General features: G+C 36.8%; 3 protein-coding genes across 3 annotated transcripts; 1 reads left to right on the top strand and 2 right to left on the bottom strand.

Annotated features, from left to right (window-relative positions):
* The first annotated feature begins 202 nt into the window (after positions 1 to 202).
* Positions 203 to 2,493, top strand: tmem234 (transmembrane protein 234). Its single transcript, XM_055169980.2, has 5 exons — positions 203 to 358; positions 709 to 860; positions 964 to 1,030; positions 1,880 to 1,972; positions 2,061 to 2,493. Exons 1-5 carry the CDS (start codon positions 346 to 348, stop codon positions 2,165 to 2,167), a joined length of 432 nt encoding a protein of 143 aa, XP_055025955.1. The 5' UTR covers positions 203 to 345; the 3' UTR covers positions 2,168 to 2,493.
* dcdc2b (doublecortin domain containing 2B) lies at positions 2,326 to 11,278 on the bottom strand. Its single transcript, XM_055169955.2, has 15 exons — positions 10,837 to 11,278; positions 10,542 to 10,652; positions 10,016 to 10,214; positions 9,392 to 9,449; positions 8,549 to 8,619; positions 8,298 to 8,429; positions 8,028 to 8,171; positions 6,789 to 6,828; positions 6,609 to 6,665; positions 6,162 to 6,336; positions 5,890 to 5,999; positions 5,754 to 5,825; positions 4,848 to 4,994; positions 4,658 to 4,768; positions 2,326 to 2,781 (listed from the first exon to the last, which is right to left on the bottom strand). The coding sequence occupies exons 2-15, from the start codon at positions 10,621 to 10,623 to the stop codon at positions 2,710 to 2,712; spliced, it is 1,470 nt and encodes a 489-aa protein (XP_055025930.2). The 5' UTR covers positions 10,624 to 10,652; positions 10,837 to 11,278; the 3' UTR covers positions 2,326 to 2,709.
* A 154-nt stretch (positions 11,279 to 11,432) lies between these two features.
* Positions 11,433 to 15,822, bottom strand: iqcc (IQ motif containing C). The gene is made up of 5 exons (XM_055169977.2): positions 15,664 to 15,822; positions 15,260 to 15,403; positions 14,885 to 15,167; positions 13,540 to 13,661; positions 11,433 to 11,693 (listed from the first exon to the last, which is right to left on the bottom strand). Exons 1-5 carry the CDS (start codon positions 15,703 to 15,705, stop codon positions 11,655 to 11,657), a joined length of 630 nt encoding a protein of 209 aa, XP_055025952.2. The 5' UTR covers positions 15,706 to 15,822; the 3' UTR covers positions 11,433 to 11,654.
* Between the last annotated feature and the right edge of the window lie 662 nt (positions 15,823 to 16,484).

The following is a 16,484-nucleotide window of genomic DNA, read 5'->3' as shown; positions in this document are numbered from 1 at the left end:
TGAAAGATTTTAATGCATTAAAATGTTTACTAGTGTATTTAATTTGAGTTTAAAACAGTAATTTTCCAACTAAATGCAGTGTTATTTAATTAAAACTGATCGCGGGCGCTATGAACGTGACAAGCGTGGCACGTTTAAAATAATAATCAAAGATTTTGTTTATAGATCAGTTAATTTGACTTTTTAAAAACGCAGATATTTTGACCTCTCGTAACCACCGACGAGGACTTTTATTTAAAGGTTTTCTCGCACGCATGCGCACACAACTGTAAACAAACCAGCGACATCTGAAACGAGGAACTGGTTGGCAAAGAAGAGGGTTATTAGTTTATTTTAACATTAAAAATGGTATCAATAGGTAAGACAGTCATGAGTTTGTTTTAAATATTTTAAAAGTGCAACGTCGTGAACTACGACTTTAAGCACAGAGATTTGTTGTTTTCATTTTAAGTTACATACGATGTCAAGTAGCTTAATGCGTTGCTATCACGCCTATGGAAATGTATCATTTTTACATTACAATACATTATTTTGACGCTTTGTCTAAACTGTCCACACACATAACAGTTTTCTGGCTGATCAGTTAATTTGCAGGATCGTTGTCAGATCGTTTTTGTGCATATGTCCCATGTCAATACAATGCATGTTGCATTATTTATGTTACAATATATAAATGTACATTTTAACTCTTTCAATAAATGTCTGTAGGCGAAGTGGTCTGTCTGCTGTTGGTAGCGATCTTGTGGGGAGGGACGAACCCATTTTTGAAAAAAGGCACGGAAGGCATTGAACAAGTACAACGAGGCAACAAGCTCCATCAGTTTATAGCAGAGGTCAAATTCTTGTTTTTCAACCTAAAGGTGTGTTTTTATAATCTTTATGCTTTATGTAACCTATGCAAAAATGATGCTTCTTTTAATTATTTTTTTATATTTGTAATATTTCTTTTGACATTTTTAATAGTATTTGGTACCATTCCTGTTGAACCAAAGTGGATCGCTAGTGTTCTACTTCACTCTTGCTTCTACGGGTAAGAAAGGTTTAAATTTGAGATTCTGTATGGTTCCTGATAATGTATATCCCAAAATATTATTTCCTTTTTTTTAAAGATCTGGAAATGCTGTCATATAGTGTGTATTCTATTTATAAAAAAAATGCAGATACAACTATTAAATTAATTCCTTATATTGTCTCTTATAGGGATGAACTTGATTTCTGTTATAACTTGTCTGTATTAAAAAATAAAATAAACCATGGGGACAGCATTTTGCACCACTTTTTTCTGTATGCATTGCAAACTGGTTACTGCATATGACAAACAAGCAGTGTATAAAGCAGTATATCCCCAAAATGCATGGTGATCACTTGATATTTTTAAACAAAATAGTATTCAAATGCAAAATCATTTTCAGGAGAATGGGTGGATTCACATGCATCGCTGCTGTGTACCGTAATAACAGCATGCAGTACTGTTTTTTGCTTCGTGTACTATTTAGAAAGTAATAGGTTTAACTATAATGGGTTTATAGTTTATACAACTTAATATTCAATGCATATATTTTTACCACAGTCGCTCCGATTGTCCAGCCAAGGACGACATCAGTGCAAATAACTTAAAAGTCTTATCCTTTAGAGCAGGGGTCTCCAATGTGGTGTGGTGTATGTTAACATTTTAAACAATACTAAAACATATCAACAAGTAAAATCAAATAAAATCAACAAGTAAAACAAAAAAGTTTGAGTAGACTATATCAAAAAGTGCCCCTCCAGATTGTTTTATCCATTGTGGTAGCCCTTGCTCACAAAAAGGTCGGAGACCCCCATTTTAGAGACATGTACATTAGTAAACGGTATTATATTATGTGATGCTGTTTTGTAGATCTTTCCTTAGCTGTGCCAGTGGTGAACTCTCTCACCTTTCTGTTCACATTGCTGATGGGTAAGTTCCTGGGAGAAGAGTTTGGAGGAAAAAGTAAGTGTCTTTTGGTGTAATAACACCACTTACTTATCTTCTTTATAGCTGCACAGATGTTTTACCTCGTGTCTTATTGATTGTGCAGGTGCTGTGTTGGGGATGATACTCATCATGTCTGGAGTGACAGTATGTGTGTTGAGTTCGGTCTCGGAGACGGACGTTAAAGGGCTTCACAACACAAGTGAGCACTAGATTAACAACTGCTGGACTGCAAGATGAATGGTTGTGAATCCCAGATCTGCTCCAGTTTCTCACATTCATATCACTGGCCATGACCTGCAACTATCTGTGCTGCTGTATTTTGAGGGTGCACTGTGAACTAATGCTAAGTAAAGGAAACCTCACATCTGTACACTGTAAAATGTTTTTGCACTTTAATTGTACAATATGTTGAAATTGTCTAATTTTGTACCAGTCAAGTGTAGGTGGATTATGTAATCTACAAAATAAATGTAAATATTGTATTGTTAAGAATAATTGAAGTACCAAATGTTGAATTAAACTTTTATTGTCTTTTATATTCAGAGTTCGTATTTTGCTATAAGAAAATAAAGATAATAAAAAACTAAAATATAAATTTTCTAGTTAAATCTCTGCATGTGGTAGGATCGTTGCTAATTCACAGGTTACAACATGAGTTTATCTGCAGTTACCACAGTAACTTAGTTAAACTATGTTAACATCATGACAGTCTTAATCTTCAGACCATATTTCTGGATTGGGACGGGTGTGTCTCACTCATCATCTTCAATCTGGAGAGGGCGTTGTGCATACCTGTCTGTCTGTTCCTCATGGAAACCGCCAGCCTAAAAGCAAAACATGGTGTTAGATGAGTTATGTTTATATACAGTGAGGAAAATAAGTATTTGAACACCCTGCTATTTTGCGGGTTCTCACTTGGAGGTCATGGGGGGGTCTGGGGTTGTCGTCGTGGGCTCATGCCCACTGTGAGAGACATAATCTATAAAAAAAACACAAATCACAATGTATGAGCCTTTAAAACCACCCATTTGCACGACACGGCCGCAAACAAGTACTTGAACACCTGAGAAAATCAATGTTAATATTTGGTAGAGTAGCCTTTGTTTGCAGTTACAGAGGTCAAACGTTTCCTGTAGTTTTTCACCAGGTTTGCACAAACTGCAGGAGGGATTTTGGCCTGCTCCTCCACACAGAACTTCTCTAGATCAGTCAGGTTTCTGGCCTGTTGCTGAGAAACACGGAGTTTGAGCTCCCTCCAAAGATTCTCTATTGGGTTTAGGTCTGGAGACTGGCTAGGCCACGCCAGAACCTTGATATGCTTCTTACAGAGCCACTCCTTGGTTATACTTCGGGTCATTGTCATGTTGGAAGACCAAGCCTCTACCCATCTTCAATGCTGTTACTGAGGGAAGGCGGTTGTTCCCCAAAATCTCACAATACATGGCCCTGGTCATCCTCTCCTTAGTACAGTGCAGTCGCCCTGTCCCATGTGCAGAAAAACACCCCCAAAGCAGGATTCACAGTAGGGATGGTGTTCTTGGGATGGTACTTAACATTCTTCTTCCTCCAAACATGTTTAATGGAATTATGACCAAAAAGTTCTAATTTGGTCTCATCTGACCACATGACTTTCTCCCATGACTCCTCTGGATTATCCAAATGGTCATTGGTAAACTTAAGACGGGCCTGGACATGTGCTGGTTTAAGCAGGGGACCCTTCCGTGCCATGCATGATTTCAAACCATGACGTCTTAGTGTATTACCAACAGTAAACTTGGAAAAGGTGGTCCCAGCTCTTTTCAGGTCAATGACCAGCTCCTCCCGTGTAGTTCTGGGCTGATTTCTCACTTTTCTTAGGATCATTGAGACTCCACGAGGTGAGATCTTGCACGGAGCCCCAGTCCGAGGGAGATTGACAGTCATGTTAGCTTCTTCTTTTTCTAATGATTTCTCCAACAGTGGACCTTTTTTCACCAAGCTGCTTGGCAATTTCCTTGTAGCCCTTTCCAGCCTTGTGGAGGTGTACAATTTTGTCTCTAGTGTCTTTTTGGACAGCTCTTTGGTCTTGGCCATGTTAGTAGTTGGATTCTTACTGATTGTATGGGGTGGACAGGTGTCTTTATGCAGCTAAAAAATGTAGGATAATAAATGGAGTGGAGGTGGACATTTTAAAGGCAGACTAACAGGTCTTTGAGGGTCAGAATTCTATCTGATAGACAGGTGTTCAAATACTTATTTGCAGCCGTATCATACAAATAAATAGTTAAAAAATCATACATTGTGATTTCTGGTCTCCCACAGTGGACATGCTCCCACGATGACAACCCCAGACCCCCACAATGACCTCCAAGCGGGAGAACCCGCAAAACAGCAGGGTGTTCAAATACTTATTTTCCTCACTGTAACTCCGAAGTCTTGTCTAATAACCACAAGGAAAGCAAGGAAGATTTTAGATAACAGTGTACTAGCTCAACAATGGAATTTTATTTCTAATAAAAAAAGAAAATAAATCCTCCTCTTTAAGATTTAAACTAAAGATTTAAGATAGGGAGTTTTAATAATATGGCCAAAGGTCTGTAATGAAAATACTGTAGCACTATTGTATAAAGTAGTTAAAAGCTTTTGCATACAGTAGATTATCTGTATACATTTAAAAAAAAAAATAGTATTATGTTGTTGCTGGCTGTCTACAACTCATACACTAGCAGGTTCTTGTTGTGTTTCTTCGTTTTGCGAGTTGTGTTCATAGACCCTGAGTGAAGAGGCTGGAGATGATGACGACGAAGATCTGGAATGCCGTCTGGTTGACTGCTAATCAAAAACCAATCATTTTGTTTTTGAAGCTGATTCAGTTCTAATTAAATAAAATACAAAAATCAACATAAACTACCTTGTCATGTTTGTTTGTTTCCTGCTGAAACTCATTGTTCGAGATATATTCCTGATGTGTCTCTCTTTTAGACACGGTAAGCTCGCTCTCTTTGTTCCTTTGAGGGAGATCGGGTGAAGATGGATGTGCTTCAAGTGAGTCATGTGTCTGTAATAACGCAGAGAGTTAGTTCATGACTGAGCAATCAGTTATTGTAGTAGTTCATGTTTGGTATATTACTGATCATACACTGTATTAATATTATACTAGGCCTATTGTTTCTACATAAGGTTATGATGTCGTTTTCTCAGTTGACTTTTTGATTTCATTTTCTCAGTTAACCTTCGTTTCATAATTAAAAGAGCCCAGGTGGATACTGCGACTATGCCACGATTGTTCTCGCCACGATTATTATGAGAAACAAGGCCAAAACAACCGATAAAGAAGAGTACGTCATTTTAGATCACAGAAGTCATCCAGATGTACCACTCTACATTAACAATAAGTTAGTTGTGCTAGGGAAAGCCAAGGCTAATCGAAGTAATAAACAGAGTATGTCATTTTTAAGATTTGAGGAGAAGTCCAGCTGTACTTTGCTATATTAACAATAAGGTATCTGTGCAAGCTAGGCTAAGGCCATGAGAACCAATACGCCATTTTAGACATGATAAAGGATTCAGATTGGTGTGGACAACCTCTTACTGTATAAAATGGAGTCAGATGTTAGGAGGGCAGATTATCTTTGAGCACCTCTTTGAGGGGTATTGATTGTCTCACTTTGTTGGCTCAAGCGAATAAAGTAATTTTTGTTTGGCACTTGGAACCTTTGTCTCCCGAGTATTTTTCTTACGAAGATTCAAGATAGGGCTTTTTGCCACAACATAATTTAAAATCATGATGTCATCAATGTGTCTATCCCGCACTCACATGATTTATATCGGCTTTGTGAAACAGATCCTTTTCAGGAAGCTCCTCGTCCTCCACAATTTCTGCTGTTCTCTGAAATGACAAACATTTTAGGAAGCAAAGTAGAGGAAGAAAAAAGTAAAAGAAATGAAAGTACCTGGTCAACAGGCAGCTCTACAGCTGTGTTTTCATCCTCTGCAACCTCCTCAGCACCTCGAACCTCCTCCTTTATCCTCCTATTAGAGGCTTTAAACACACTGGGCTCATCTACACAAATGTACAGATGCAAACACACAACACATGGACTTTTTGTTAGTTTCATGTATTTAAAAGAAATATAAAATAAAGAGACTGTAATAATGCAACGCAAGTCATGTAAATATATAATATGCTCAGTACAGTTTGTGTCAGTGTTATATGAGGGTTCACCTGTTGTAGCTCTGGGTGATGGTCTGTATTTGGGAGGATGTCTGCGGACTCTCACGGGTCTGGCGTAGAAAACAGAGTTCTGGTCTTTATCGCCTCTCTTTCCTCTCCTCTTAACAGGTTGATGGGAGCTTTCTTCCGCCTCATCTCCTGTGGACTTTACACGCCTACCCTCCATCTGAAAGAAAAACTCAAAAATCACACATAGCACTTACAGGACAATTGCTTGCATTGGTGGGTAAGTGTGTTACATAAGTGGAAGTGAAAGTAAAGCAAGGCTTTACTGGTGTAAAAGCATGCATGGAGCGCCCTCTTGTGCACATTAAAAGGCATACAATGTAAAACAAAATTTAATTAGGAGCCTTCAATGTGTATGAAATGAATTAGATTAAAACTGTTTTTGCGTGAATAAAAACACTGATTCTAAGGGGTTGGATATTTAGTTTTTACCTCAGGTGACTCCAGAAGAGCGGAGTCACTGTGGCTGTCCTGAGGAAACTTCCTACCCTGAGTGACATCATCACAACAAAACATCAAGAATTCCAACTTCACTATGCAAACTTTTGTCTTTTAAATGTCTGATAGGTAGAAAATGTCTGTTTCTCAGTATATATTAAATAAAATGTGTACCTCATTTCTTCTCTGTAGTCCTAGGTTTCCTGCATAGTGTCTAAAGTGAGGACAGACAGATTATGTAGATAAAGATTATGTCTCAGTTTTATACCATTGTCACAATAAACCTGTTTAATTTCAGATTATTATTCATTAAATTTTTAACATCATATCAACAAGGTTGTTTTCATGGCAAAAAAAATAGCAAAGAAAATCATCCTTTTAGTAAAATAATGACATGAGACATTTAAGATTTGTGACACAGCCAAACTATTTCTACATAAAAATCATTTTACATAATGTAAAGAACATACTTTAATATTTAAGATATTATCTTGATAATAAAAAAAAGTCAGATTTAAATTAAATTCAAATTAGATTATGAGACTCTAGTCTGGATTACACAGACAGGGTCACATTAGTACAAGAGAAAAGTCTAACGATCAAAAAATAAAAGCAAACAAAAGTTGCTTGTAAATAAGTAAGGAATAATTGACGATGGGCCATTGACTTAATGCACACCCAAGGTGCAGTTACACAGCGGGTGTGCATTATTTTCAAATAATTCAAAAGACCGGAGTCAATTATTCCTCTTATAACATTGCTCCGGTGCCTATTTTTAAGACATTTGACATGTTAGGTGTGCAGTTATCAGAAATTAAAGCGGCCATGGCATGAAAATCTGACTTTTTCCATGTTTAAGTGCTATGATTAGGTCCCCAGTGCTTCTATCAACCTAGAAAATGTGAAAAAAAGTCAACACAGTAACTTAGTTTTGGTAAACCATTCTTTACAAGCACATGAAAAAATAGGTCGTTGAAATGTGGCTCTCCTTATGATGTCATAAGGAGCTCTTATTATAATAAAACCACCCCTTAATCTGCACTATCCAACCACAGCACTGCCATTTAGTGCAGAGAAAAGCGAAAAATGAGTTTTAATTGCAACAAACCACCATCATTGTGATCAGTGTTTGAATTTCATCAGCTCATTTGCATTTTAAAGGACACACCCAAAACGGCACATTTTTGCACACACCTACAAAGTGGCAATTTTAACATGCTATAATAAATTAGTTATGTGGTATTTTGAGCTAAAACTTCACATATGTGCTCTGGGGACACCAACGATATTTGACATCTTAAAAAAGTCTTGTGCCATGGCCCCTTTAATGCATACCCATGGAACATTTCTCAGCCAATCAAAATACAGCATTCAACAGACCCATGGTATAAATACATATAAATGCTTCATCACCTATCTGCACTGTTGCCCATTGCTTTGTTCAGTAAAATCACATAGGGAAGTTTCTTGAACTTCTCTGTTCCCACAGCGACATAGCAATGTCCACTCTCCAGCTCCTCTGTGGAGGTCACTGTGATTCCCTCCAGAGTACAAAGCCTGAGAGGTTAAAGGTGAAATGTTAGTGAGAAAGGAAGGCTGTTAAACAGTTCAGCTGAACATTAGAAATACTGTATACATTTCCTGAATGAGGATTATTTGTAAGATTTTTTGGAAATCACATACCTGCGCACAGCTCCAGTGCGAAGCATTGCTTTTTCTGAAATGAGTCCCAGAATTTGTTCTAAATTCTTTTGCATGTGGCGGGAAATTATCAGACGCATGGCAGGACTGAGGATATCTCCATTTCTGAATACACTTTATAGACAGGTGACACAACAAACAGAGAGAACCACAAAGGAGAATGTGTACGTGTTACAGAAGTGAGGAAGAAGTGGTTTGTTTATACCATGATGTGTGTGTCTTTGATCTCTTACTGTATAATACAGGGCAGAGTAACAACCTTCCTCCATTTTGCAGAAACATTAGGCCTGACAAGTCCTTTAGTCTGTGGAAACATTTATCATTTATATGTTTTCTTTGTGTTCATTTCGAAGCTTTTTAAAATACTTTATTGTTGTCAGTTTATATGTATAAAGTTTCTGTGTAAAACTGGGGTCTTTTTTCCCTAGTATTTCCATATTTTCTGTAATGAAATGTTATGTGGTAATATAACAAAATTGAGGAGCTTCAATGCAAAAGCCTTTAAACGCCACCTCAACAACAAATTAGATAATGATATTATTAACCAAATGCTTTCTTTTGCGTAAAATCTGTTTAATCCTGGCCTCATGTCATGCAGTATTTGGCAGATGCATTTATCCAAAACGAATGTACTTAAAGTCATTTGTCCTTGATCACTTCATGTGTACTGTGGGAGTCAAACCCTTGCACTTTGTGCTCCTAGTTGAACTATGGCAAGGTTATTTATATTTTCAGTGTAAATTAAAGGTGGTGTGTGCTAACGCTGAGTCACTTTGCTGTTTACAGGGTGATTATCTACAGCAGTCTTCTCAGATCTGTGAAGAGCATTAAGGGGTCAGGCACCTATAACATGCCCTAACAAGCTCTCTGATAACATAACTAGCGTGTAGTCCCTGACCTGCTATTGTTGAAAGGGACAATAACACACCTACTTCCCTCTCTCATCCACTGTGACACACACAAAACTAGAATTCAGCCATAGCCAAAGCATCCACAGCAACAAAAAACACAAACAAAAAACAACACAACTCAACAATGAATAAAAAATAGTTGTGAATGGACTCTCATAGATGTACCTGTGTTGATTCTGCAGCTTTGCACATTGGAGATTTCTTCAATCCTGCATTCATGTAACTATATTAGTAAAACAGACAAACAACAAAATAATGTTTTTTTTTGTAACAATATTAATCATTCTTATGAACCAGAAACAATTAATCTAAAATCGGCATATTAAATGCATATAATCAAAAATTGTAGGGTTACTGACTTCATACTGTACATTAACAAAAATAACACACGTATACATGTTCTGATATAGTAATGTTTACAAATCATGAATGAGAAGTAACAAAAATGTTTTACTCAAGTATATTTCCACAAAAACAACAAATTAATCAAAAAAGGTAATAAAAGATTACAAGGTCTAGCAGGAATAGTCTGTAGATATGACCTGGTTTGATACTTCATCTAATGTAACGTAAAAACACATACATTTTAGTGTTGCTTTGGCATATGGGTCTAAATACAGAAGCCACAGAGCACATGGTTCAACCAAATTTGACTACGAATTTGAATCTATTTGTTTCCCTTTTTAAGCACAACCAAACAGCTGGAGTTGACACACTGATGCAGAAGGATTATAATAACATTATAAGATATATAATAAGAATAAAAATTATTATTAAATTTACACTTACTCCAGTTTCTTAAAGCGCTCGAACCCTGCGGCCACATACTGTGCCCCTTGCTGAAGGTCAGTGAGATCCGTGAGCCGGTGACCATAACGTGGCGTGTACAGCGTTCGAACAGCCAATGGTGCTCCGATAGTGAGAGTGATGTCTGTAAGGAATGCATCCATGGTGGAAATCTGCTTTTGGTTGACAACATATCTCCTTCCTTAGCCAGAAAGACAACAATAAACACACATATGAAATAAGACACATGGTTTATTATCAGACATATTTGATTTGCTCTGATAGTGAAATGTCAGTGCAAGTTTTTTTAAGTTAATAAATGAATAAACTTAAAAAAAAACTGATTTTGGTTATCCGAAGAAATAGTGAAATGTTCTCGATATAGCACTTTTTAAAGAACCTTATGAGCTACATAAAAGTTTTGTGGATGGTAAATGTTCTTTATTGAACCATAAAGCAGCCTGGAAGGAACCAATATTTTAAGAGTGAAACCACCCAAAACCTCTGATATTTCATATATTGCTCCAACCTGAAAAGAAAGGGTCTCCATTCCTATAGACGACCACACTCTTGACTGGAGGCAGGTGGCTAGTCACACCTGTGGAGGCCATGACCCTAAACCTGCCACATTAACACACACCTGTAAAATAAACACAAACCGACAAATAATTAATTGATATATTACACACATTTTTGCTATTAAAGCTGTAAAGCTGTGTAAACACAACCACACATTTTTTCTATGTAACACAAAACTCCCAAACTTTTAACTCACAATTTAAAGACACATATGCAAATCTATACATACTCACAAATATACTTACAAAAGAGAGAGTATTAATATGTCCACTCAGAGTATACCTGGATGAAATATTATAGGTTCATGTAGTCTCTTATTTCCAGGTGTAGTATTTTTTTTGTTAAAGCACAGTGTATGTGTGTATGTTTGTGTGTAGGCTATATGAGTGACTCTAACAACTCGACTTTCTCCCTCTCTTGGATTGTTTCCTGGTTGCCATGGGAACATTGCTAACTATGGTGGTTGCCATTGTGGGGCAACGAGAGAGGGAGAGGGTTAGACAGAGGGCAGAAGAAAATCTTTTAATGTATAAGATGATCTAGTCAACATCTCTATATCTCATGGTATTAAAATTAACACGTGTTGTGTGAACAGTGATTTTGATTAGGAAATTGCAGAGTTGACATTCAATTTACTAAAGAGATAAAATGTCTATTTCTAGGGTTGTGTGTACTCTGCCTGTGTGTGAGGGGGGTTTGTTTATGTCGTCTGTGAATTACGCCCCTTATCATCACCCTACAGGGCAGAGAAACATCGCACATTCTGTACCACAGAGATATAAAGAAAGTATTTGAGTAGAAAAGAGCAAAAACCACCTGATTTATTTTGAGTCTAGGAGTCTCATATTTGTGCAATATTTTATTGTATTTTTGTAATTTCACTGTACAAATAACACTTTTTAAAACACAAACACAGTTTGGATCAAAAAGAGAATCTAATAAATATAAAGTACAATAATTCACACACATTGTGTGGCATAAATAATTTTCCCTCTTAGCAGTGGAAATTTTACAGACTGAATTAAGGAGGAAAAATATCTGTCGATCCACTTCAAGTCAAGGATCAGTGTGATGCGTCCATTCTTTGTCTAAGGGTCAGGTACTATAAAGGATCAAAGCGGAAGATCAGGAAAAAATGAGTAAAAAATACACACATTGCCCATCAACAATTAACACTAAAAACACTCAAACATTAAAATATTTTAACTGGAGTTAATTTCAGTTATTTTGACTTAGAACTACAAGTGACCTAAACTCAAGTAACCCTTGGATAGTATGCTGATTTAAAGAAAATTTATCCACCACTTACAGTGGGGCAAAAAAGTATTTAGTCAACCACCAATTGTGCAAGTTCTCCCACTTGGGAAGATGAGAGAGGCCTGTGGTTTTCGTCATGGGTGCACTTCAACTATGAGAGACAAAATGGGGAAAAAAATCCAGAGAATCACATTGTCTGATTTTTTAAGAATTTATTTGCGATTTATGGTGGAAAATAAGTATTTGGTCAATAACAAAAAAGCAAGATTTCTTTCTCTCACAGACCTGTAACTTCTTCTTTAAGAGGATCCTCTGTCCTCCACTTGTTACCTGTATTAATGGCACCTGTTTGAACTTGTTAGCAGTATAAAAGACACCTGTCCACAACCTAAAACAGTCAGAATGCAAACTCAACTATGGCCAAGACCAAAGAGCTGTCAAAGGACACCAGAAACAAAATTGTAGACCTGCACCAGGCTGGGAAGACTGAATCTGCAATAGGTAAGCAGCTTGGTGTGAAGAAATCAACTGTGAGAGCAATTATTAAAAAATGAAAGACATACAAGAACACTGATAATGTCCCTCGATCTGGGGCTCCACGCAAGATCTCATCCCGTAGGGTAAAAATTATCACCAGAATGGTGAGCAAAAATCCCAGAACCACATGGGGGAACCTAGTGAATGACCTGCAGAGAGCTGGGACCAAAGTAACAAAGGCTACAATCAGTAACACACTATGCAGCCAGGGACTCAATTCCTGCAGTGCCAGATGTGTCCACCTGCTTAAGCCAGTACATGTTCGGACCCGTCTGAAGTTTGCTAGAGAGCATTTGGATGATCCAGAAGAAGAGTGGGAGAATGTCATATGGTCAGATGAAACCAAAACATAACTTTTAGGTAGAAACTCAACTTCTTGTGTTTGGAGGAGAAAGATGCTGAGTTGCATCCAAAGAACACCATACCTACTGTGAAGCATGGGGGTGGAAACCTCATGCTTTGGGTCTGTTTTTCTGCAAAGGGACCAGGACGACTGATCCGAGTTAAGGAAAGAATGAATGGGTCCATATATCGTGAGATTTTGACTCAAAACCTCCTTTCGTCAGCAAGGGCATTGAAGATGAAACGTGGCTGGATCTTTCAGTATGGCAGTGATCCCAAACATACCGCCCGGGCAAAGAAGGAGTGGTTTCGTAAGAATAATTTCAAGGTCCTGGAGTGGCCTAGCCAGTCTCCAGATCTCAACCCCATAGAAAATCTTTGGAGGGAGTTGAAAATCTGAGTTGCCCAGCGACAGCCCTAAAACATCACTGCTCTAGAGGAGATCTGCATGGAGGAATGGACCAAACTACCAGCAACAGTGTGTAAAAACCTTGTGGAGACTTACAGAAAACGTTTGATCTCTGTCATTGCCAACAAAGGGTATATAACAAAGTATTGACATAAACTTTTGTTGTTGACCAAATACTTATTTTTCACCATGATTTGCAGATAGATTCTTGGGAAATCAGACAGTGTGATTTTCTGGATTTTTTTTTCTCATTTTGTCTCTCGTGGTTGATGTGTGCCTTTGACGGGAGTTGCAGGCCTCTCTCATCTTTTTGGGTGTGAGGGCTTGAGCAATTGGTGGCTGACTGGATACTTTTTTGCCCCACTGTATAACGAATGTTAATAAAAAATCAACTTTTTCTCACTTTCTTTCTGCTACTAATGGCTTGCTGGATCCACAGCAGCTCCATGGCCAGAGTACTCCGCTGCTGTCTCAAAGATTCAGAAGTGTGCTCTGTGTCTTTAAAAGCAAAATCCATATTGTCTCCTGACAGAAAAACACAAACACACAGTCAAAAAAAGAATAAAGGCACAATTCACAAATTCACAGTTAATTTAATAATTATGTTGTTATGAATTTAATATATTTTTTATGTTTCTGTAATAGTTAATGTATAAGCTCTTTATTCACAGTAGTATTTAAAATAAAAATTGACCTTAAAAAAAACTATGATTTGTTAGAATCTGAGAAAAAATGACAGAGATATACCCATTTAAAGTTAATATAGTCAGCTTTGGTCAATTTCAGAAAATGTTCAAATGTTTAAAGGTTCTAAAACAAAATGACCTTAAAACCACTTTAAATATTAATAGACTTGTCAAACACAAAGCCAAAATCAATATCTATAGGAAAAATATATGTTCAACCTTTTTCTTTCTTTTATTGTTGGACTGACATTGAGACAGACATAAGATCTACCGTAATGCAATGATCTAATATCATGTTTAACATAAGATACATTCCCCGACAGTTACCCAAACATTCACTTAAGACATAGCAGATTATGTCTGCATGAATTCTTGTCAAAACAGATGTGTCAAAACAAATATGTCAAAACTGTAATTCTGTGTATATATGTATATCAGGTTTGCATGCTGTCTGAGCATCTGTGTGCCAAAACGTATCTTAATACCAGGTTTAAACAGCCCAAAAGATAACTTTTGTGTTTTGTCACTCTTAACAACATCAATCAGGTACTTTATATCTTTGAATAGCTCTTTTAACATTAAGCAAGTCCGGCATTTTATTTTCTTATTTCTGCATGTATTAAAACTGAAACCAAGCGCAAGTGCTTACCTTCTAATGGAAGATACACTTCTCAGAAACCATACAAATAAAGATCATTTTAGATGTTTATTGTATTACTATTTAGAGCATTGGGATCGCTAGACAAAGGCTTAATGTAGTTATTTTTTATAAAAACCTCAAATTCGACCAAAATTACTTCTTTTGCCTCTAGCTCAAAGGTAGACTGTGAGCATTCTGACTTATTCAGACAGCATGTTTCAAAATTTTTTTATTCAGATGCCAATTTACAGTTATTTAGTAGCAGTGATTAATATAATAAAATAAGTTGTAATGGTTTAATGTCATGCTTCATGTTACATACTTTGTTCCACATCTCTAACAATTCATGTTTTCCTGCTCATTTTGCCCCCCCCCCAAAAAAAAAAAAAATCACCCCTCCTTTAATTCTTTTCCCAACGTACCTTTTTGAAGAAAGCTACTATGGGTAACGTCTGGATTCAGAACACTCCAAAGTGTAGTAGATTCACCCATACATTTTGGTCCGATCACACTCTCTTCATCCAGAGGTGTAGACTTATCTCTGTTGACTGTTTCAGCAACTTCATCTTTTTCAGGTATCAGGACTTCAGATGATGGTACAGGTGATTCACTATCCATATTGTCTGTCATTTGCTCCCTAGTTGAATCCTCAAACTGGTCATAGGACTGTTTCTTGAAGCGCCCATACTGCAATAACAGGCTTTCCTAAAAGGTTAAATTAGATCCATATTAAAATCTATATTAATTCACAGAAATATGCTTAAAAGGCAGAAACAGCAATTAACTGAAACGCTCACAGTGTCAGTGAAGTGAGGTTTGGGTATGATGCTTTCTTCCCAGTGCAGATGATCCAAACCTCCATCAATTTCTTGGACAATATCCTCAAACTGGGTCCGAACCAAACTCAGATATGTCCTTATTAAATAGCCACGACAAAAAGCCTGGAGAGGACAAAGACATTAAGAATGCACTTTATTTTTCTGTAACTGCAAACATTTTCAAAGCAGTCTCCTTTTTGAGTGCCTTTTGACCCTCCAACTGCCTCTGAAGAAGACCGTAAACAAGTCCACGCACCTAGTTACTGATACAGACAGCAAAACAAAAACAATCTATCTTCTATCACTAAAAATATACACATGATGCATGACACACACATGAAAAAAAAGCCAAATCTAACTAAACCCAGGAATAAAAATAATACCTGAAATTGGGTTAATTTGTGATTTAATTCGCTCTCGTTCATAGCTGTATTTGAACGGCTGCGCCTCTGTGTTTCTTCCCCTACAAACACACAGAGCAACGGTCAGAGACTACAGCTCACCAGCGCCACCTGCAGTTCTGGAAGAACTACTAATTGATCCAGTGGACTCACTAAACTATTGTAATAATTAACTGATAAATCATTCATCATTAATTATAAAATCATTGTAAATGATATAAAGAAAATTCTGTGAAAATATATCCTTGATATATCGTACATACTGACAGAGTAAGGTCATGTCAAAGACTGAAATCAATAATTGAAATCAAACTTTGAAGCTCCTAATCTTATAATTAGATTATAAGACTGGATTTCATAGACAGGGTAACAAATTACAGACCTAATATAGATCTCTGTGTATATCTCTGCTTCCTTTGTATTCACTGATTATGGTTTAAAACATGTTGGAAGCCATTTTCACTATTAAACAAAGTAGCCTATACAAAGTGAATTGTTGCAATACATTTTATTTCTTAAAGCACAAAAGAAACATGAACAAAACACAAAGCAGGACGATATATATCTTGCTTTAAAAAAATTTGAAAGTCACAGAAAAGCCATTTTCCCTTCAAACTCGAGCAATAAGGAATACGGAAAGGACGAGTATTCTGGATCAGACTTTATGTCCTTTTTAAATTCAACTCTATTTGATATAAATTTAAATATATTTCTGTCCTAAACGCAACTTTAGTATGATACAGTTAGAGGTAGCCATAGCAGAAGTCAGCTGCAATGAGAAATAACTGCATTATTAAAAAACA

The sequence above is a fragment of the Misgurnus anguillicaudatus genome, chromosome 11, assembly GCF_027580225.2.
Source record: "Misgurnus anguillicaudatus chromosome 11, ASM2758022v2, whole genome shotgun sequence".
NCBI lineage: Eukaryota > Metazoa > Chordata > Actinopteri > Cypriniformes > Cobitidae > Misgurnus > Misgurnus anguillicaudatus.
The sequence above is the reverse complement of the archived record's forward strand: the minus strand, read 5'-3'. Positions and strand labels throughout refer to the sequence as shown.